The sequence below is a fragment of the Carassius auratus genome, unplaced genomic scaffold, assembly GCF_003368295.1.
Source record: "Carassius auratus strain Wakin unplaced genomic scaffold, ASM336829v1 scaf_tig00214947, whole genome shotgun sequence".
NCBI lineage: Eukaryota > Metazoa > Chordata > Actinopteri > Cypriniformes > Cyprinidae > Carassius > Carassius auratus.
In genome coordinates, this window is record NW_020527875.1 from 74013 (window position 1) to 91060 (window position 17048).

General features: G+C 36.7%; 3 protein-coding genes across 4 annotated transcripts; 1 reads left to right on the plus strand and 2 right to left on the minus strand.

Annotated features, from left to right (window-relative positions):
- Window positions 1-698: 698 nt before the first annotated feature.
- LOC113093286 (unconventional prefoldin RPB5 interactor 1-like) lies at window positions 699-8561 on the minus strand. Its single transcript, XM_026259087.1, has 12 exons — window positions 8513-8561; window positions 7791-8177; window positions 5919-5953; window positions 5545-5623; window positions 4934-5069; window positions 4754-4845; window positions 4585-4645; window positions 4313-4499; window positions 3380-3632; window positions 2515-2666; window positions 2162-2405; window positions 699-1780 (listed from the first exon to the last, which is right to left on the minus strand). Exons 2-12 carry the CDS (start codon window positions 7887-7889, stop codon window positions 1598-1600), a joined length of 1521 nt encoding a protein of 506 aa, XP_026114872.1. The 5' UTR covers window positions 7890-8177; window positions 8513-8561; the 3' UTR covers window positions 699-1597.
- Window positions 8562-9842: 1281 nt separating this feature from the next.
- Window positions 9843-12785, minus strand: LOC113093281 (spermatogenesis-associated protein 2-like protein). 2 transcript variants are annotated; one of them, XM_026259075.1, is made up of 4 exons: window positions 12640-12785; window positions 11761-12097; window positions 10604-11654; window positions 9843-10206 (listed from the first exon to the last, which is right to left on the minus strand). In XM_026259075.1, exons 1-4 carry the CDS (start codon window positions 12648-12650, stop codon window positions 10199-10201), a joined length of 1407 nt encoding a protein of 468 aa, XP_026114860.1. In that variant the 5' UTR covers window positions 12651-12785; the 3' UTR covers window positions 9843-10198. The 2 variants fall into 2 exon arrangements, with proteins under 2 accessions (XP_026114860.1, XP_026114859.1); XM_026259074.1 differs by having other exon boundaries at window positions 9843-11654; window positions 12640-12783.
- A 285-nt stretch (window positions 12786-13070) lies between these two features.
- LOC113093282 (uncharacterized) lies at window positions 13071-15875 on the plus strand. The gene is made up of 6 exons (XM_026259076.1): window positions 13071-13466; window positions 13775-13882; window positions 14023-14162; window positions 14366-14462; window positions 14704-14828; window positions 14987-15875. Exons 1-6 carry the CDS (start codon window positions 13328-13330, stop codon window positions 15161-15163), a joined length of 786 nt encoding a protein of 261 aa, XP_026114861.1. The 5' UTR covers window positions 13071-13327; the 3' UTR covers window positions 15164-15875.
- The last annotated feature ends 1173 nt before the right edge of the window (window positions 15876-17048 follow it).

Here is a 17048-nt window from a genome sequence, read left to right on the forward strand (position 1 = left end):
GTGCTGATGGATAAGTCTGCAGTCAAAAAGTGACTGATACCGGTGCAAACAAAGGCACTGATGGAAAAAGTATGAAAAAGTCCTCCTCCGAAATACTCCATCCTTGCCGTTAAATGCCATAAGTAATAATGGAGCACTCTTGGGTCATCTTGTTTTTGGATTATTCGGACACATTTGTTTTCAAGAGGGCTGAACTACTTTTGTTGAATTCAAATGTAGAAATTACCTTCGATTAAGTTAGTAACTTGAAGTCACACTGCCATATATATGTTGGCCCAAAGCTTATTCATAATAATTTATTGAATTATTTAATTCTAAATATTTTAAAACTCTATTTTATTAAGTTTCATAACATTTAAAAAGAATGCTTATGTAAAAACACCTAATCTGACAAGCATTAAAAAAAATTGATGGTAACATTTACTTCATGTTTGGAGGGCTAGATTCAGCTGCTAAAATTCTATAGTTTTTTCCCCTTTCCATAGGCAGCAGCTTGTTTTGGCTTTGAGCTGTAAAGATAATAAAGTAAAAGGCTTTATCGCCCTCTAATGGTTCTGACTGAACAACACCACAATGACAAACGAGTTGCGTCATCAACAGAACCGCGACTCGTTTCATGAACAGAAGTTAAAGCACAAATTAACATCCTGTGTAGAACCGACACCAAACGAACAATGTCCTACTGAACAGTTAAAACACCAGTACAGTCAAAATCATTTTATTTTTTTTTCCTTTTCAGTTCAACATTTCAGCATTTTTCCAGCAGTCACAAAAAAGCTGATGTACAAAGCCAAAACTCTGTAAACAAGATACAAAACGAGATGAGAGAGAATCAGAGATGAAGTTCATAAAGGATAAATTTTTTTTTTTAATGGTGACAGAAACTGGCAGCTATTCCATGGCCAACATATGTCAAAGTTGCACATAAATGTCACGAATTAACAAAATGAGAATTAACTTTGATAAAAGCATTTTCCAAAAACATCCAGATCATAGACCACATCACAACAATGACAATGATGTCATCAGTCATGATGTCACTAAAACTACTATTTTGTTTGTCTTGAAAACATTTTAGCATTTTTTTTCATTTTATTTTTAATAATTATTAATTGAAACAAATACACACAAAAGATACCTAAATGTGCAGCTTCTTCATAATGTAAAGAGATTGTTCACAAATAAAAAAAATTCTGTCCTCACTTAATCTCATGAAGATCGATTCTTCTGTGAAACAACGATTTCCAACTTCCTTCAAAATAACTTCCTTTGTGTTCCACAGAAGAAAAACAGGAAAGAAAAAAAGGTGAGTAAATGAGGACAGTTTTGATTTTCTGGTGAAGTATTCTTTTAAATAAACCATCTGGCATTTAAAAAAGCAAACTGCAGGGAAATAATTTGTAATCTCTTTTAATTACTCTTATAGAGCAAATAAAATGTCCAGGGTGCATGTAACCAAAAAATAATAATAATAATTGATGACAGTATACGAGTAGTGTGGAGGACAGAAAAAGAGGGCAGATAGTGGGAAAGTAAGACTATGAGAGTATAGTTTGTACAAAACCGAATTTAAAAGTTGTGTGTTGATGAGATTAACTCATGTCTGATGCAACCGTGTAGCTTTAAACTTGGACATCCTCTTGGGTGGCTCCTGAAGAGCTTCGGGGCCCACCTCCTCCAGCTTTCTCTCGGGGATTGTGGGTAAGGCAGGAGGGACGATGGTCAGGTGTGGGATGGAGCAAGGCAGGGGATCCTTTTCAATCACTGTGCCTGTAAAAGCCTAAAACACAAGAAGAAATTTAAACATTTAGTGAGAGTATTGTTTCTGAGCAAGACAAATAAAAATAACAATGCATTTAATATCAATTCTGGACTGGTAAGGAAATAAAAATATTTATTGTATTAAATATTGTATTAAATATTTATTTAATATTTATGAAGGAAATTTGACTGCTGCTTTTCCATGTGAAACCTGCTGAGGCTTCCAGTCTATTATGTGTAGTTTCTAGGGCATTTCTATGGTGTTGCTACAGTATTTTGGGTGGGTTTTAAAACCACATTCCACTACAGTTAATAAATAAATGACCATAAGATCAATAACATCCAATTAGAATTAAGATTGGGTGAATTTCTATTTCATGCAGAAATAAGTCTTCTGTACCTCAAAGCGTCCGTTAGTGCGGGGGCTCGTTCCGGTGGGGCTTTCCTCCTCTGTAATGCCATCGCTGGTATCACTGTGTGTGGCGTCATCATGGCTCCACGAGCGTCCAAAAGCAGCACGGCGCTCTTCGAAGTCAGCTGTGCTGCTCTCGCTGGTGTCACTGCACACACTGTTCTCACGGCTGCGGGACTTCAAAATGGACTTGCGTGGTACCGGCTCTCCATTCACCAAATCAACAAACACCCTACAAACAAAAACTTGTGTTGAAACTGGAGCGATAAAAAAAAAAAACCAACAAGCAGTGTAATACATCAAGAAATATAGACGAATGATGTTTCCCATTAGGCTGTTACCTATAAATGTCTGTTGGGCTTGTGATCTTGTAACCTTCATGAGGAGAATGGCCGTTACTTTTGCCACTTTTCTTTTTTCGCTTGGCTTGTGCCTTTTGTTCATTTCTTTCGCTGAATTTCAGAGTGGTGTTCTTTCCTGTATTAATCCTGACCTTCACAGGGAAAAGAGAAAATGGAGGGAAGAATTATGCAAAACTTTTACTTTTTAAGACACACAGGAGAAAATAATTCAATGCAAAAAAAATAAATGTTGATATACACTACTGTTCAAAAGTTTGGGTCGGTAAGATTTTATTTTATTTTATATATATATATATATATATATATATATATATATATATATATATACACACACAAGTATGTTTTTGAAAGAAAAAAATATTTAATCAACAATACAGCAAAAACAGTAAAATGTGAAATATCATTACAATTTAAAATAATTCTGTTCTGTTTTTATACATTTTAAAATGTAATTTATTCCTGTAATAACAAGACTGAGTTTTCAGCATCATTACTTCAGTCTTCATATGATTCTTCAGATGCTGCTCAAGAAGCATTTCTTATAATTAATATAGAAAACAGTTCTGCTGTTTAATATTTTTTGTGGAAACAAAGGGGCCATTCATATGTTGCATCTAGCTTTTTCTTTCCAAAGCACTTGGGACCTGCCGTTGTTAAGCATGTTTCATCATGTAGCACTGTATGCACGCTCTATTTGTGTGCGCTTGCCACACATCTACATTTTAAATAATGAACCTGGGTGTGTAAAAATCTTTGATGAATAATAATTTAAAAAAAAACTTCAAAAGAGAAGCATTTCTTATGTAGGACTATCTAAAAGAGGTTAATGTAGCGCTGTACTAACCTTTTTGAATTCCGCAGTATGAGAAAAATAGATAGTTGGAAGACCACTGCCTGCTTCCTCATCAAAATCTTCCTCCTCCTCATCCTCAGGGTGTGAGCCATTAGTGCCGTTCATCTGACTTGTGATAGATGACGGTACCCAGCCATTTTCCTTCTGATGGCCATTAACCTGGACACCGCTGCCACCTTCTGCTTCCTTCTCTTCCTCTGAGGAGGAAGTGGTGTCTTCTCCATTAGTGTCTGTGCTGTCCAATCTAGTATAACAGGAGGAAAAAATAGAACAAACCTATAAGCACACTATTAAAAAGTTTGTGCAACAGCTACTTTTTCCGTGTATTGCACTTTCAGTTTACCTAGAGATGTATTCATATGTGGTATGATAAACAGGGTTTCTACACTTTTAGATCAATACATTTCCCATGACTTTTCCGTAAAGTTTGTGATTACCAGATAAGATGACTGGGATTTTTCTTTTAAAAATTTCATTGGGATATCTGGGGTTGATTTGCATTTTAATGCTATGCACCGATACTTTACACTGGAGAAACACCACCTTGTGTCCCATAGGAAAAAATTATTAGCTAGTATCATTTACTCACTTATACACTGCTGTTCAAAAGTTTGGGGTTGATACAACTTTTTGTTGTTTGTGCTTTATAAGAACTAATAAACAGCCAATATGTTAATAACAAGCATGTTAATAATCAACTAGTTAATAGCAGTTAACGGGTCCCTTTACTAAATTGTTACCATTTTAAAATGTAATTTATTCCTGTGATGGTAAAGCTGAATTTTTAGCAACCATTACTCCAGTCTTCAGTGTCACATTGTCCTTTAGAAATCACTAATATGTTGTATTGGTGCTCAAGGTACATTTCTTATGTTGAAAACAGTTGTGCTGCTTGATATTTTTAGTGGAAATTCAATATTTTACCGGTATCTCTCATCTTGAAGTTCCTCCTCACGCTCTAGTTCATCAAGTCGGGCCCACAGCTCCTCCTCTGACAACAGCCCTGTCGTTCTCTCCTCATCGCCTTCTTTCTTCTCCTTGTCCTCCTCCAGCTCCAATAAATACTCCTGCTTAGGTTTAGAATTGGGTTTGTGAGCCAGACGATGTTTTCCTGTGGAAGCAGATAGTAAGTAAATGATCAACAGAAGATAAAACAACCTGATAACGCAAAAGCTAACCTGAAAAACTAGAATTACCTTTGGTAAATTCCTCCTCATTTATTACCTCTTCTCTAATGTCTAGAAAATCTTCTGTATCCTGTTAAAAAAAATAAAAAAAAAATAGAGCAGACATGATTGTTTCTTCCAGGGAAGAAAACATCAGTATTAGGTTTCCATGTAATGAGGTCATGCTAAGGACACTTACACCAGTCAATTTTTTAAGATCGTCTGTAAAGTCAGCCCTATTCTGAAAGTTCTTCACCACTTTCTGTAAGTCATCAAGCGCATTCTTGACATCTGGAAAAATAACACATATCAGGTCAAGCTGTATGGATTTTTCCAAACTGGTCAATGGAAAATATGAATGGAATAGAAACAAACTCACGTTTCTTTCTGTGTTCCACAAGAGTGTCGGCTTGTTTGGCAGAACACTTTGCAAACCAGTTATCCCCAAGGAGCACCGTTAACTCATTAGTGTGAACTAGCTTTCCAGGCATGAAAGCCAAGGGACCAAATGGTACCTATCAAGTTGAAAAAACATCCATTAATGAGCAAAACCAGGCCTTAAAGAAATAGAGACAGACCTGTTCACTTCAAGAATGATAACTATCATGATAACTACACATCTACCACAGCAACACACATAAGTTTCTCACTTTAAATGGTCGAGCTCTAATTGACTGTTAATGTTTTTATTATTCATCATCTAGAAAAAAACTGTGATTCCAACGATATTGTTATTCTATGTCACTATTGTTATAGTTAGGGTGTGAACTGTGAACTTTACTATTCTTATAGAATAAAAAAAAATTATTAAAACTTTATGGTTATAGTTATCATACTTCGTGTAAACAGGTCTTAAAACAGGCTAAACCTGCGTGAATAATACTCTGATGATAACTTAATATTTTGTTTGCTCAGGCAAAGAAAAATGTTTGTGTATCTACGTGTGAAGATTAATTTGGGTGCGTCAGTAATTGAAAAGTGACACCATACCATAATATCATAAGACAACTTGTCAGGCAAAGTCCTGAGGCGGTCTTGAAGAGATTCATAGTCTTTTTCAACTTTACTCCTGTCAGTCAAAGACAAAAATGAATCTTCTAAAAGGAAATTGTTAGTTTGTTGACACACAAGCTCTATTTTCGTCCTACCTACTGAAAGTCTTTTTAAAATAATGAAAAGTAATAGATCAAAAGCCTGTCAAATCTTGTCATAACCATCTACATCTTTATAGTGAGTCATAGTATAAATAGCATTTTCATTCCAAATTTAAACATTCAACAACCAATGACAAGCTATCATGCAACAATGAACGATAATAATGTTATGCATGTCAGAGAGCTGTTAAATTGCAGGAGGACACTCACCAGTGCTCAATTTGACTTGTGCAATCTTTCACCACCTGTTGTGGAAACAGAGACAATTTGTCTTTTCATTATCGCTGAGATTCCTAAAATGCCACAGACAACCAGTGACAAATCACTGCTAAAGGACTGTATTATTCTGGTAATGTGAATTGGTCATTATATATAGATAGATAGATAGATAGATAAGCCCCTTTCACACTGCACGTCGGACCCGCAATATTCCCGTAACATTGCCTGGTCGCCTTCTGTGTGAAAGCAACCACGTCCCGGAATTGATTACCGAATCGAACCCGGGTCGGGGACATAGTAACATTGCGGTAATCGATCCGGAACGAGCGCTGTGTGAACAAAAGCCAGATCTAATTCGGTATCGAAGTGATGACGCGCGTTATCGCGCGACTCTTTTACCGGCTGTTTTGAAGGAAGATCAACATTCGCGACGAAAACATATGTGCAAACTGTAATGAAGCAGAGATCAGTTAGTTCCTCACTTTCCGCGCTGACGCAGAGTTTGTTTGCTTGCTTCAGTGAAAGTAAAAGTGCCTAGCGTTTTCGACTCGTACATTACACGTCACGCGCTGATGTCACGTGTCGTTACGGGATCTTCAAGGGCTGTGTGTGAAAGCACGCACATATACCGGGTCATCACTGGCAGTGTGAAAGTGCCAAATCTAGCGACCAGGGAACAATTACAGGAACACTTTAATCCTGTATTTGCCGGAATGGCAGTGTGAAAGGGGCTATAGAGAGAGAGAGAGAGAGAGAGAGAGAGAGAGAGAGAGAGAGAGAGAGAGACAGAATGACAGTCCTGTAAATTTCTAATAAGATGTAGAGAGAAGGTATCCTGTAACGCATGTTTATGGAGAGAGAGCAAGCGCAAACCTGTGTATTTATGGCAATGTAAAAAAAATAAATCTGTAGACTCATACATAAACATGTTTTTATGTATATTAGAGTAATAATAATAATGAGACTCTTTTAGCATTAGGACAATTAACATTTCAAGGTTAATGTGGTTGAATGTCATGAAAATAATGTAATACTAAATATCATTTAAAAGTTAGATTTTTTTTACTTCTCAATTGTTGTCTTTCATATTGGTGTTCAATATGACGGAGGTTTGTCTTTAAAGAGATTCGCCCACCAATAAAATAATATAAAGCATGTCTAACAGCATGCATTATGTGTTTTGTTTTTTCTTATTTTCTCTTTTAAAAAGACATGTCACTTAGTGTAGTGTAGTCCAACACAGAAGTTTCCAGATCTTCTAAAGGAAAATTCACCAGATTTGCTGACTGTAAAGGAAGCACTAGTAGCTTTCATATCAGGCCAGCTAAGGTTTATCCTCCAATGTCAATACATAGGTAAACAAACCGTTTCTTTGCCTTCCAACTAATCACGTCACTAAAAATACCATTCAAATATAAATAGGTCAGTTAACCCTTACCTTCACACAGAGTCATTTCACAGCATGTATTCTTCCTACTGTAACAGTACAGTAAGCGTTTTGGCAACGTGGACCACATGTGTTAGAATAAAGATTGTTTGCTAACTACTATACACAAATAATTAAATGTTGACAATGCTGAGATACATTGCATATGAATATGCACATGCTTTTTATTGCAAAGTATCAGAAACACACATGCACCGAAGCAAAATATCTATTTGCAATTAGCTAACGTTAGCCAAAGGCAACACGTGATACACAAAGAACTTTCCAGAGAACGAAACGCGTAATACCGCAAACAACATAAAATATTTGACAAATGAATCGATGCTGCTAATAAATCACGTGCATGGACATCAAGATTTAATATCTGCAGGAATGCATTGGAGGTTTTTGAAGGAAACATTAACGTTACTCCTGACCTTTCTGTGCTCCTCTTTCAACCTCTCGACGCCTTGAGGAAGATCTTTACTCCGTTTGACTTTTCCAATTGCAGCCATTTGGTCATGCAAGTATGCCATCCACAATGAAACAAGGATCTGTTGTTTAAATATCCAAAACACTGGATGCTCAGGGGTTTGAAGTCCTATAGAAATGTTTATGAATGCAATTGGATGTGTTGCACTCAATCTGTCGCCTCGTAATCATCAATGAAGCAGAACAAGTGGTCCAGTATATCGACTTTGAGACCATTTCACACGTGCATGGTACGATGCCAGCCTTATCCCAAAATTTCCTCTTGTTTACAGTCCACCGACGGCCTGTTTCCCCTGCGCCATGTTCATCTGATCACGGATGTAGCACGTACTCTGGAAATACAACGACGCAAACACGTGACCACTTACTTCTCTGATTTAATTTCACTTTCATTACTGATTAACAAATACAGATGTTAATATAATATAAAATTCGTAAACTATAACGTTAACGTTACATAGACTAAAAACAATTATAAGCATGAAATTGCATATATACGATAAACGTCTACTTTTATACTCATCACTATAAAATGGCCATAATGCAGCATAAGTAATTAATTAGAATACATCTATTTTTTTCATAAATTATTCATAAAAGGTTCTGTAAATGGCAAGATACGTTTGATCGAAAATGTGATTCGTTGAGGAGCGTCCTTTTAACGTACCTGTAAACAATCCCCACGCTGACTATGTCACGTGACCTTTTGAATCAGGACGAAACAGGAAGTTGAAAACGTTGTAACTAAAATAAAAGTCTTAAATTCAAATTTCTTGCCAGTGTTGTTATTATATATATTAACAACATATTATATATATATATATATATATATATATATATATATATATATATATATATATATATATATATATATATATATATATAATGTTATTATATATGTATTATATATAATATTATTATATAATACATATTACATTATAATTCCATAAATCCACAATTTTATTTTCACACAGAAACTTTTATTTTGAAGAGAAGACAAAGTGTCGTCGGTATCAGTAACGTTTTCCGGAATGGTCTGTCCTGTCTATGCTCAGTCCTCACATTGAAATGTTTCTAATTGCTTAAAGAAATTTGCGCCTGAAATTCAAATTATTTATTACCATAAGGAATTATTAGAGTGCTGGTGATTGCTGACACTTGCTCATAAAAGTGACTGAATCCTTTGCTTGTTAAAAATCATTGTTTTGTCATATCATAACAAAATTGTTCATATTAAATAAATATATAGTTCTCACATGTATTTCACTCCTTCTGTTTAATACAGCTACTTTTTAATTTATCCGTGGTTATGTAAATTTAAATGTGCATTCAGCTTAATAAGCTTAATAAGCTTTATTTATTCACTAGTTGGTAAGCACGTTTATTGCATTAATAATTATTTTGTATTTGTTGAAGTAAAGATTTATTTCTTTTGTGTGTGTCCAGGTAACAAGAGAGAAGGTTTTCAGTCAGTCATGTTCAGACACTGCAGGGCATTTTCACATTGTGTTTTAAAAAGTCAGACAAATATACTTTCAAAACCAGTTAGGATTCTTTTGCCCTGGTCTCCATGCACTTGTACCACATCCCCACGTACTCATTCTACCAATATCAAGATGCACTTGGTTTACAATCTCCTCCATACAATCATGTGTGTCAGTTTGGAGATCCTGTGTTACATTAACATGCTGCGGCTGTGGAACCCGGAGCCATTCAGGGGCCAGAAGTGCAGAAAGTCATAAAGACCCTGGTCAAGGCCATGAGTGCACCCCAGATTTGTGTTCCTCTACGAATATTAGCCATCCTTGGACTATCCAAAGAAAATGCTGGAGGACAATTCAATTCCTTGCAACCTCAATTTGATCACATTTCAAACCCAGAAATATTTGTTCACATTAAACATTTACAATCAAGCTAGTTTCCACTTTGGCTATACAACTAAATGGAGATTACCACACCTTTATGTTTTAAATAAAAGCAAAAGCAGAATTCTCTCAGTCCCTTTATTTTGGTATTAATTCCAATAAACCATCACATCACATCACATCACATGTGTGTTATATTCAATAATTATATGGCAGTATATCTCTCTAAGCATCATAGTAATTGGTTAAATCACTAGCTAAGACCCCAAACCATCATTTTCAACCATCAAAACGTGTTGAACCAGTTACTGAATACATTACAATTAACAAATATTGGCCTGGCAATCACACAATCTCACCAATAGACAGTTACAAGCCATGTTACTGTGTGACATTAGTAAGAGATAGTTAACTCTAAAGTGAACTTATTAACTTTCCTTCAATATATGGCTCTTATCATCACATAAAGACACCACTGATATCAAAAATCAAAAGCCTAACAGATTGCATGTTTCTATCTCCCAGAATTTCAGATTCATTGTGGAATTACCAAATTAATAACAGGCTTAGTTTGCGGATTAAAAACAGTGTATTCGACCAGACATGGTCAACACTGACACAGTTCTCTCTTCAAATAGAGGAAGAGCTAAAAGGCTTTCCACACTTGCATAAGAAGGTATTTTTATAGCAACATGGACGGCAATACACAGCCCCACAGTACCTGCATAAGGTGCTAAGTTCAGAACTGAGGCATTTGATGCAATGTGTTCTGACATGATGTATTTTGTGTTTTTGAGAGCAATGTGGTAGATCAGGACACCCAATGAAATGAAAGACTTCACAAGTGAAGCATACAATGTCAGGAAATGTTTGGTTAGCTTTCAAGCAATCACGGTGATATGGTATTGGTGCATTAGGTGTTTCTGAATCCCCCGTTTCCTGGGGGTACTGCATATTATGTGCAGAAGAAAGACATTTGTTTCTCTTTCGAACACTCACTCTTTCTCCTCGAGGGGGCTGCACTGTCCCCGTAGACTGCATATAGTGATTACATCTGCGTTCTTTACAGTTGTGTTCATGGATCAACTGACAGTCATTGCACGCCACAAATGATTCAGAAGAAGAATTCATCATACAAAAATGTGTCTTGAGTGAATCTTTCGATCTTTCCTTGGTCATTATGAGCTGGTTTTGTGCGGAATAAAGGTCTTCAGTATTAAATTGGCACAGAGCTAAATTATGCCCTTTTTTTCCGCACTCCTTATAATAGTCACAAACTGAACTGTGCACGCCTTTGCATGTCTCACATTGGTATATATATAAAAAGCCTTGCTTTGTACAGCTGCATATCACTTTTGCTGCTGCTTGTCTCTGGGCATCACCTTCAGCAAAGCTTTCCATCAGACCTGGACTTTTGAGCGGTCCTTCCTGCCTTGCATCCTCATTATTCCCACTGTTTGACTGTGAGACCTCTTTGTGTAAAAGCACTTTGGGTTGCATATAAGAAGAGTAAGGTGGTGAACAAGATGCAGATGTCACTTGAGAAGCATCTGTCTGCTCTGTGTACAGATCCAGCTCAGTGTCAATGCCAGCTGTCAGGATGGCATCTAAAACATTAGCAGCATCTCTCTTTTTCTTGGTGTTCTCTAGTGCTACCTGAAGACTGTGGCCCGCTTGCCTCTCTTTAACTAACTGTAGAACCCACTCCACATCTCTGTCCACCGAGTCCAAGGCCGAAAGTAGCAGCTGGCACTCCATCCGGGCAGTGAAGAAGCCACATGCAAAGCCAAGTAAGAAATCAGTAGGAACTAGTTCGGAGTTCAGCGCCAACTCCTCTTCTTCATTGGGACTTGAGGCCTGGTATCCAAGCAAACCAAACAGCTCCTTAACCTGCTGAAGGGTTAGTGCAGGTTTGATCGAATAAGTAAAAACACCTGAAAACATCTGGTGAGAAGAAAGAGACTATTTTAAGGTAGTGAAAACAAAGAAAATGTCATTGAGACTGTTAAAAGTCTACCTCTATAGGTGGAGCACCAGTATTTCCACATACCTTCACCAGTCTGTACTCTCTCCTCCAGGGGTAGACGTAGAGGTTTAATGCAGCGAGCTCCAACACTTCAAAGGCATTGGAAAGTTTCTCAAGCCCCATTTGGCCAGTTTTAGAGGGAAATGCATTGAGAGATTTTTCCATCACTGCCAGTGAATCTAATCCATGTAGGTGATGAATCTTCTGGGAATTGCCATTGTGAAGAAGCATCTTGACTTCCTTACAAAGTTGCTCATTCCTGCACACCAAACCTCGATCACCCTTATCAATTTGTCTCTCCAAGTTAGTCCGATACCTATTAATGTGGCCATCTTCTGTCTTTTTATAAGCAGAATTCATCCTAGAAGAAAGAAAATTGTTTATTTAAAAGTTTATTTATTTTTAACAATAATATCATAATTAAACATAATAATCACAACAGATGCACAGAAACAATATAGCAAGTTTCTATTTTGCATGACGTCATCAACACCATGGACAGTCGGGTGAAGACAACTTAAACTAAAGATAGCATTTCAATTCAGTTCAATTAAATCTGTCAAGTGATTGAATATATGTGGAACCCAAATATTAAAAACCATCTATAATACTACTACGGAAAAACAGACTAAAGTGAAAGTAAAGATCGAAAGCACAGTTCCATCAACCACCGTTTTACACAATTAATTAAATTCCGATTTTTAAAAGTATATTTAATGTAAAGCACGTTGTTGAACAATAAATAGCATACACTACGCAAAATGTTTAAAGATTTAGTATCTTGCCTTTCCCAACCACAGCTACTGCTATTTTTAACTGACTCATTAAATTAAAATCAACAAAGCTCTTGACACACGACTAACGGCGTTTACATTAACGAATCGATTAAATTAAATTCATTACCTGATCGACATTCAACATCGAACACAAACGGCTTTGAAGAGCGTCGCTGTTTCCCAGTGGATAAACTTTTTTGACATCACTTCCGTACTGGGCTCGCATGAAGATTTTTAGGGTTGCAGTGACGGCAAACCTTACAAACTAAACAAGTAAATACAATTAAATTAGTAAATATAAGTTTTAAAAAATAAATAGACTAAAAAGTATATACCAAAAACTGTGTAAATTAGCGTTTTAACACATATGATAAGTATTCCATATCAATATTGAGATCCCTGTTCCTTAATTATTCCAAGTTTAAAAACATAGCTAAAATAATATATATTTTATTCGCAGTTTATACAACTCTTAATGTGCAACTTTGCAATGATTATTCAACTTAGAGTATCTACCAGTGGTAGTTCACAAGAGGGCGCTATAATATATGAAAGAAACTTGGTAATATCAGTCCGTATCAAACTTTATTGTTACAACCATTTCTACTGACATGATGATATTATTGTAATTCACCACATTATAATATGTTATTTTCAGTCGCAACATTAATAATTTTCCTGAAAAAAGTTTATTTGAAACTGTAATTTAATTGTGATAAAGCATAAAAGAATGCATAATTAGATGGGCGTGTCATTCTGAAAGGGGCGTGGTATCTCGCTGCGGTTCGATTTAAAGATCCTGAGCAGCAGGAGAAATGAAACCCATAAAATATCTCGGACGTCTGCACTGCTGCAGCGGTTGTGTGCACGATGTCAAACGGGGCAGAATGGTTTTAGCCCTCGGTGGAGCAGGAACTGTCGGCTCCGGGATAGTGAAAGCTCTCCTGGACAAGGGTAAGAGCATATTAAGCATTTACACTTAATATATAATAGTAAAATATGTAAATATATTAAACATTATATATAATTATATTTATAGCAGCAGTAACTATTATTAGTATTAGTATTATCAGTACAGTTATGAAGATGTTTTTTAGGTTTAATTCTGATTCCGTAATTTAATTCTAAATTGATTCAACCCTTTCCTTTATTTTACATTAAATGATAAAAAGAAATGTCTTTGCATTAATTAATTATTATTTTTTATGTTTTTTTTTTTTTTTTTAAGCATTGTATGTGTAACTATGCAAACACACATTTAGGTTTCAAGGTTGCTGTGATCTCCAGAGACAGCAGCAAGTTGGAGAAACTTAAGGGGTTTGTTTCACCTAGCACAAAAAGTAACCTGACCACTTTAGTGGGGAATGTCGGTAAGTATCTTCTTCTTTTGCAGTTTTTTAACATTTTGTGTGTGTGTGTGTGTGTGCGTGTGTTATCTTTGCAATTCTAGACATTTTAAGGTCTCATTGATTTCTGATTGTTGGTGACTGTTACTCTCCTTATCTATCAGGCTCAGAAGAAGGAGCGGAGGAGGTCAAACAGGCCTTGCTTAAGTCAGTGGGAAACATCACAGATGTGGTGTCCTCTCTGGGCTTCAGCTGGTGGCAGGGTGGTCCACCACACACTCAAACCCTCAAAGAACTGCACTGGGTAAGAGAGGAACATTTACCCTTGCAGCCCCTCTATATTAAATAAATACTTATTAAACACAATCCTTTCAGTGATTGTTTATATGACAACATTTCACCATCCACGCTTTGCTTTCAAACCAAACTTTTATCCTTAGGTCTGCATCTTCACCATCAATTCACCCCCATTTGATTGCTCAAAACTCTTTCCTCTCTGATCAACAGGTTATTGAGACTCTGCTTTTCAGCACCTTTGTGTCTTGGAAGGCGTTCTTTCCCCTGGTGAGAGATGATGCTAACTCCACCTACACGTTTATCACAGGTACGTCATTATTTGTCCTCCAAAACATATTAAAATAATTGTGAGTTTACTAGTTAATTTTAAAAAGACTGTTCTATATTAAAAGACACACAAATGTATTTTCTTGATGGCAAAAACATTTAATTGAAATATAATTCCATGGCCAGCAAATGTTCTCAATCCACTAACCATTATCAGGCGAATGATGCAAGAAAAAGTCAATTATTCCCCCGATTATTCAGATGCATTCTGTGTTATCCAGGAGGTGCTGGAGAGAAAGTGCTCATGCCGGGCACAGGGTTCCTGACTGTAGGGGCAGCCAGTGCCCTGTCGTTCTGTCAGGTTCTGCGTGAAGAGTACCCAGAGGTGCCATGCAAAGTCAACCAGGTGTCTCATCAAACTCTCCTAAGCACAACGACAGGCTCATGGGGAAATATTCCGGCCATGACATGTAGACTCGCTGTAGATGTGCTTAATTGAATGTCATGAAAGAATTTCCTCATATTTCTTCATCTATGATGCCTGTCTTAATAATCTTCCAACAGGTGAAAATCAATACAGGTGTGGCGGTTCCAGACCGAATGGCCCCCGGGTACATGAACCACTTGGATTTAGGGGAGGCCGTGGCTACGCTGGTGGAGCGCCGCAACACGTCCCACACCATCTTCCCTGTGAGCTGTCCTGCCGATCTAAAAACTGTGATCTTGGAGGGCAGTCTGTAAGCAAGGCCCATCGGATTTTCCTCTGTATTCACTTTATCCTGTTTGTATGCATGTATTGTATTTAATGTCAACCAAACATTTCTGTACTGTCAAACCCCAGCTTTGTCATAGTGCAATCATAACCATGATATACTCATTGTGCTCAAAACAAATCAATATAATAACCAATGGAATGGTACAGATGCTTTGGAGTGCAGCTGAGTGAAAACGCAGTCCCAGATTTGTAAGTTTGACATTGAAAAAGAGAGAAAAATATGGCACATTGTTGGCACACATGCATCCCCGTAGCGTGACGACCTGCCCTCGTTCACTCAATGCTTAACTGGCTGTTATTTCCACGGCTCCAATTATTCCTAGCCAATGTTTCCCATTATAAGTGTGTAGGGGGCAAGGGGTTCAGAAATGGCCGGCCTTCAAACTGGAGGACATTGTTGTCCATGTTTGCTGTAATCATGACATATACATTAACGCTTTGGTGACAGGGATTTAAATTTGCCACTGGATTTAGTAAAGTGTCTAATTAAAGGGGAAAGGATGTGAGAAGGCTTTGTCAGCTTTTAACTGTAGTTTTGCATTGAATCAGTTTTTTAAAGTGATAGTTCACTCAAAACTTACAACTTAAAACTTTCATCCTCATGTCAGTTCCAAACCTGTATGACACACTTTCTTCTGTGGAACAAAAAAGAAAACATTTTTTTTTTTTTTTTTTTTTTGAAGAAAGAAAACCATATAGGTTTGAAATTAGATACTCTCTCTTTATATCTTAAATACAGACCAAAAAGTGTGCCATTCTGTTTATTCAACCAAAACATAGTTTCTGTTACTCAGTTTAGTATTTGTCTGAGTGAAAACAATTAATGGGGCGTTTATATTGTGTGTCTGAGAAAATTTAAATAATAAAAAAAGAGAAAATCTCCCAGACTCCTAATTTCTTTCAAGTAGTAACCAACGTGACATGTGCCTCAAAGCTGAGGGTGCGATATGACTGGAGTTGCCTGGATTTCATTAAAAAACAAGTTCTTATTTCAAAAATAGTTTGGTAATTGAAAACAACGGAAAACAAAGTATCCACTTTGGCAACCAATGAAATCCCTTTTCGTGAGACGGTACACTTCGAATGCCAAAATGACATTGTTTCTCATCAATATTTTCCAACACAAAACTCATACTTGAAGGGATAGCTCACCACAAAATGAAAACATTGTCATTATTTATTCACCCTTATGTTGTTCCAAATGGGTATTTTTTTTTTCTTCAAACACAAAAACTGCTATTTTGAAGCACATGAGGGTGTTAAAAATAGGAACCATCAGGGTTGCAAAATCTCAGACCAATACTAGTGCAATCAGAAATCACAAAACGTGAATCTCAGTAAGTTTAATTTATATGTAATCTTACAAACTTGAAACAAATCTCTCGCCATCTTTGGTGAATAACAGGAAGCATCTATCTGGTCTTGTCATATCATCCATTTATATATCTTAAATTAAACACATAAAGATCAGGGTTTGCAAACTTTCCATAACCACTCTTGCTGTGTTTTGGTGTTTAACCCCAAGGCTTGTCACTGGTTATTTTGGGTACCAGCTCTAAAACACAGACAGGAATTGGTTCATTTTGTAGAGGGACAAGACAAGTGGACTGGAAGGGATTTAAATGGCCGCCTATAGACAAAGTCACACAGTGAAGCCATTAGAGTAATCATCTTCCATAGAGGGTATTCTAGGACAGAGGTTAGCCTCCTGATTCAGAGTGGCATATTTTCTCCTTTGGTCCGGGAACTTTCTGAACAATCCAGCCATCTGCCCATCAGGCGACTCAGCCATCCTCTGAGCAAAAGCTTCTCCCAGTTCTCTCCTTGCCCTTCCAATTTTAACTAATTTTA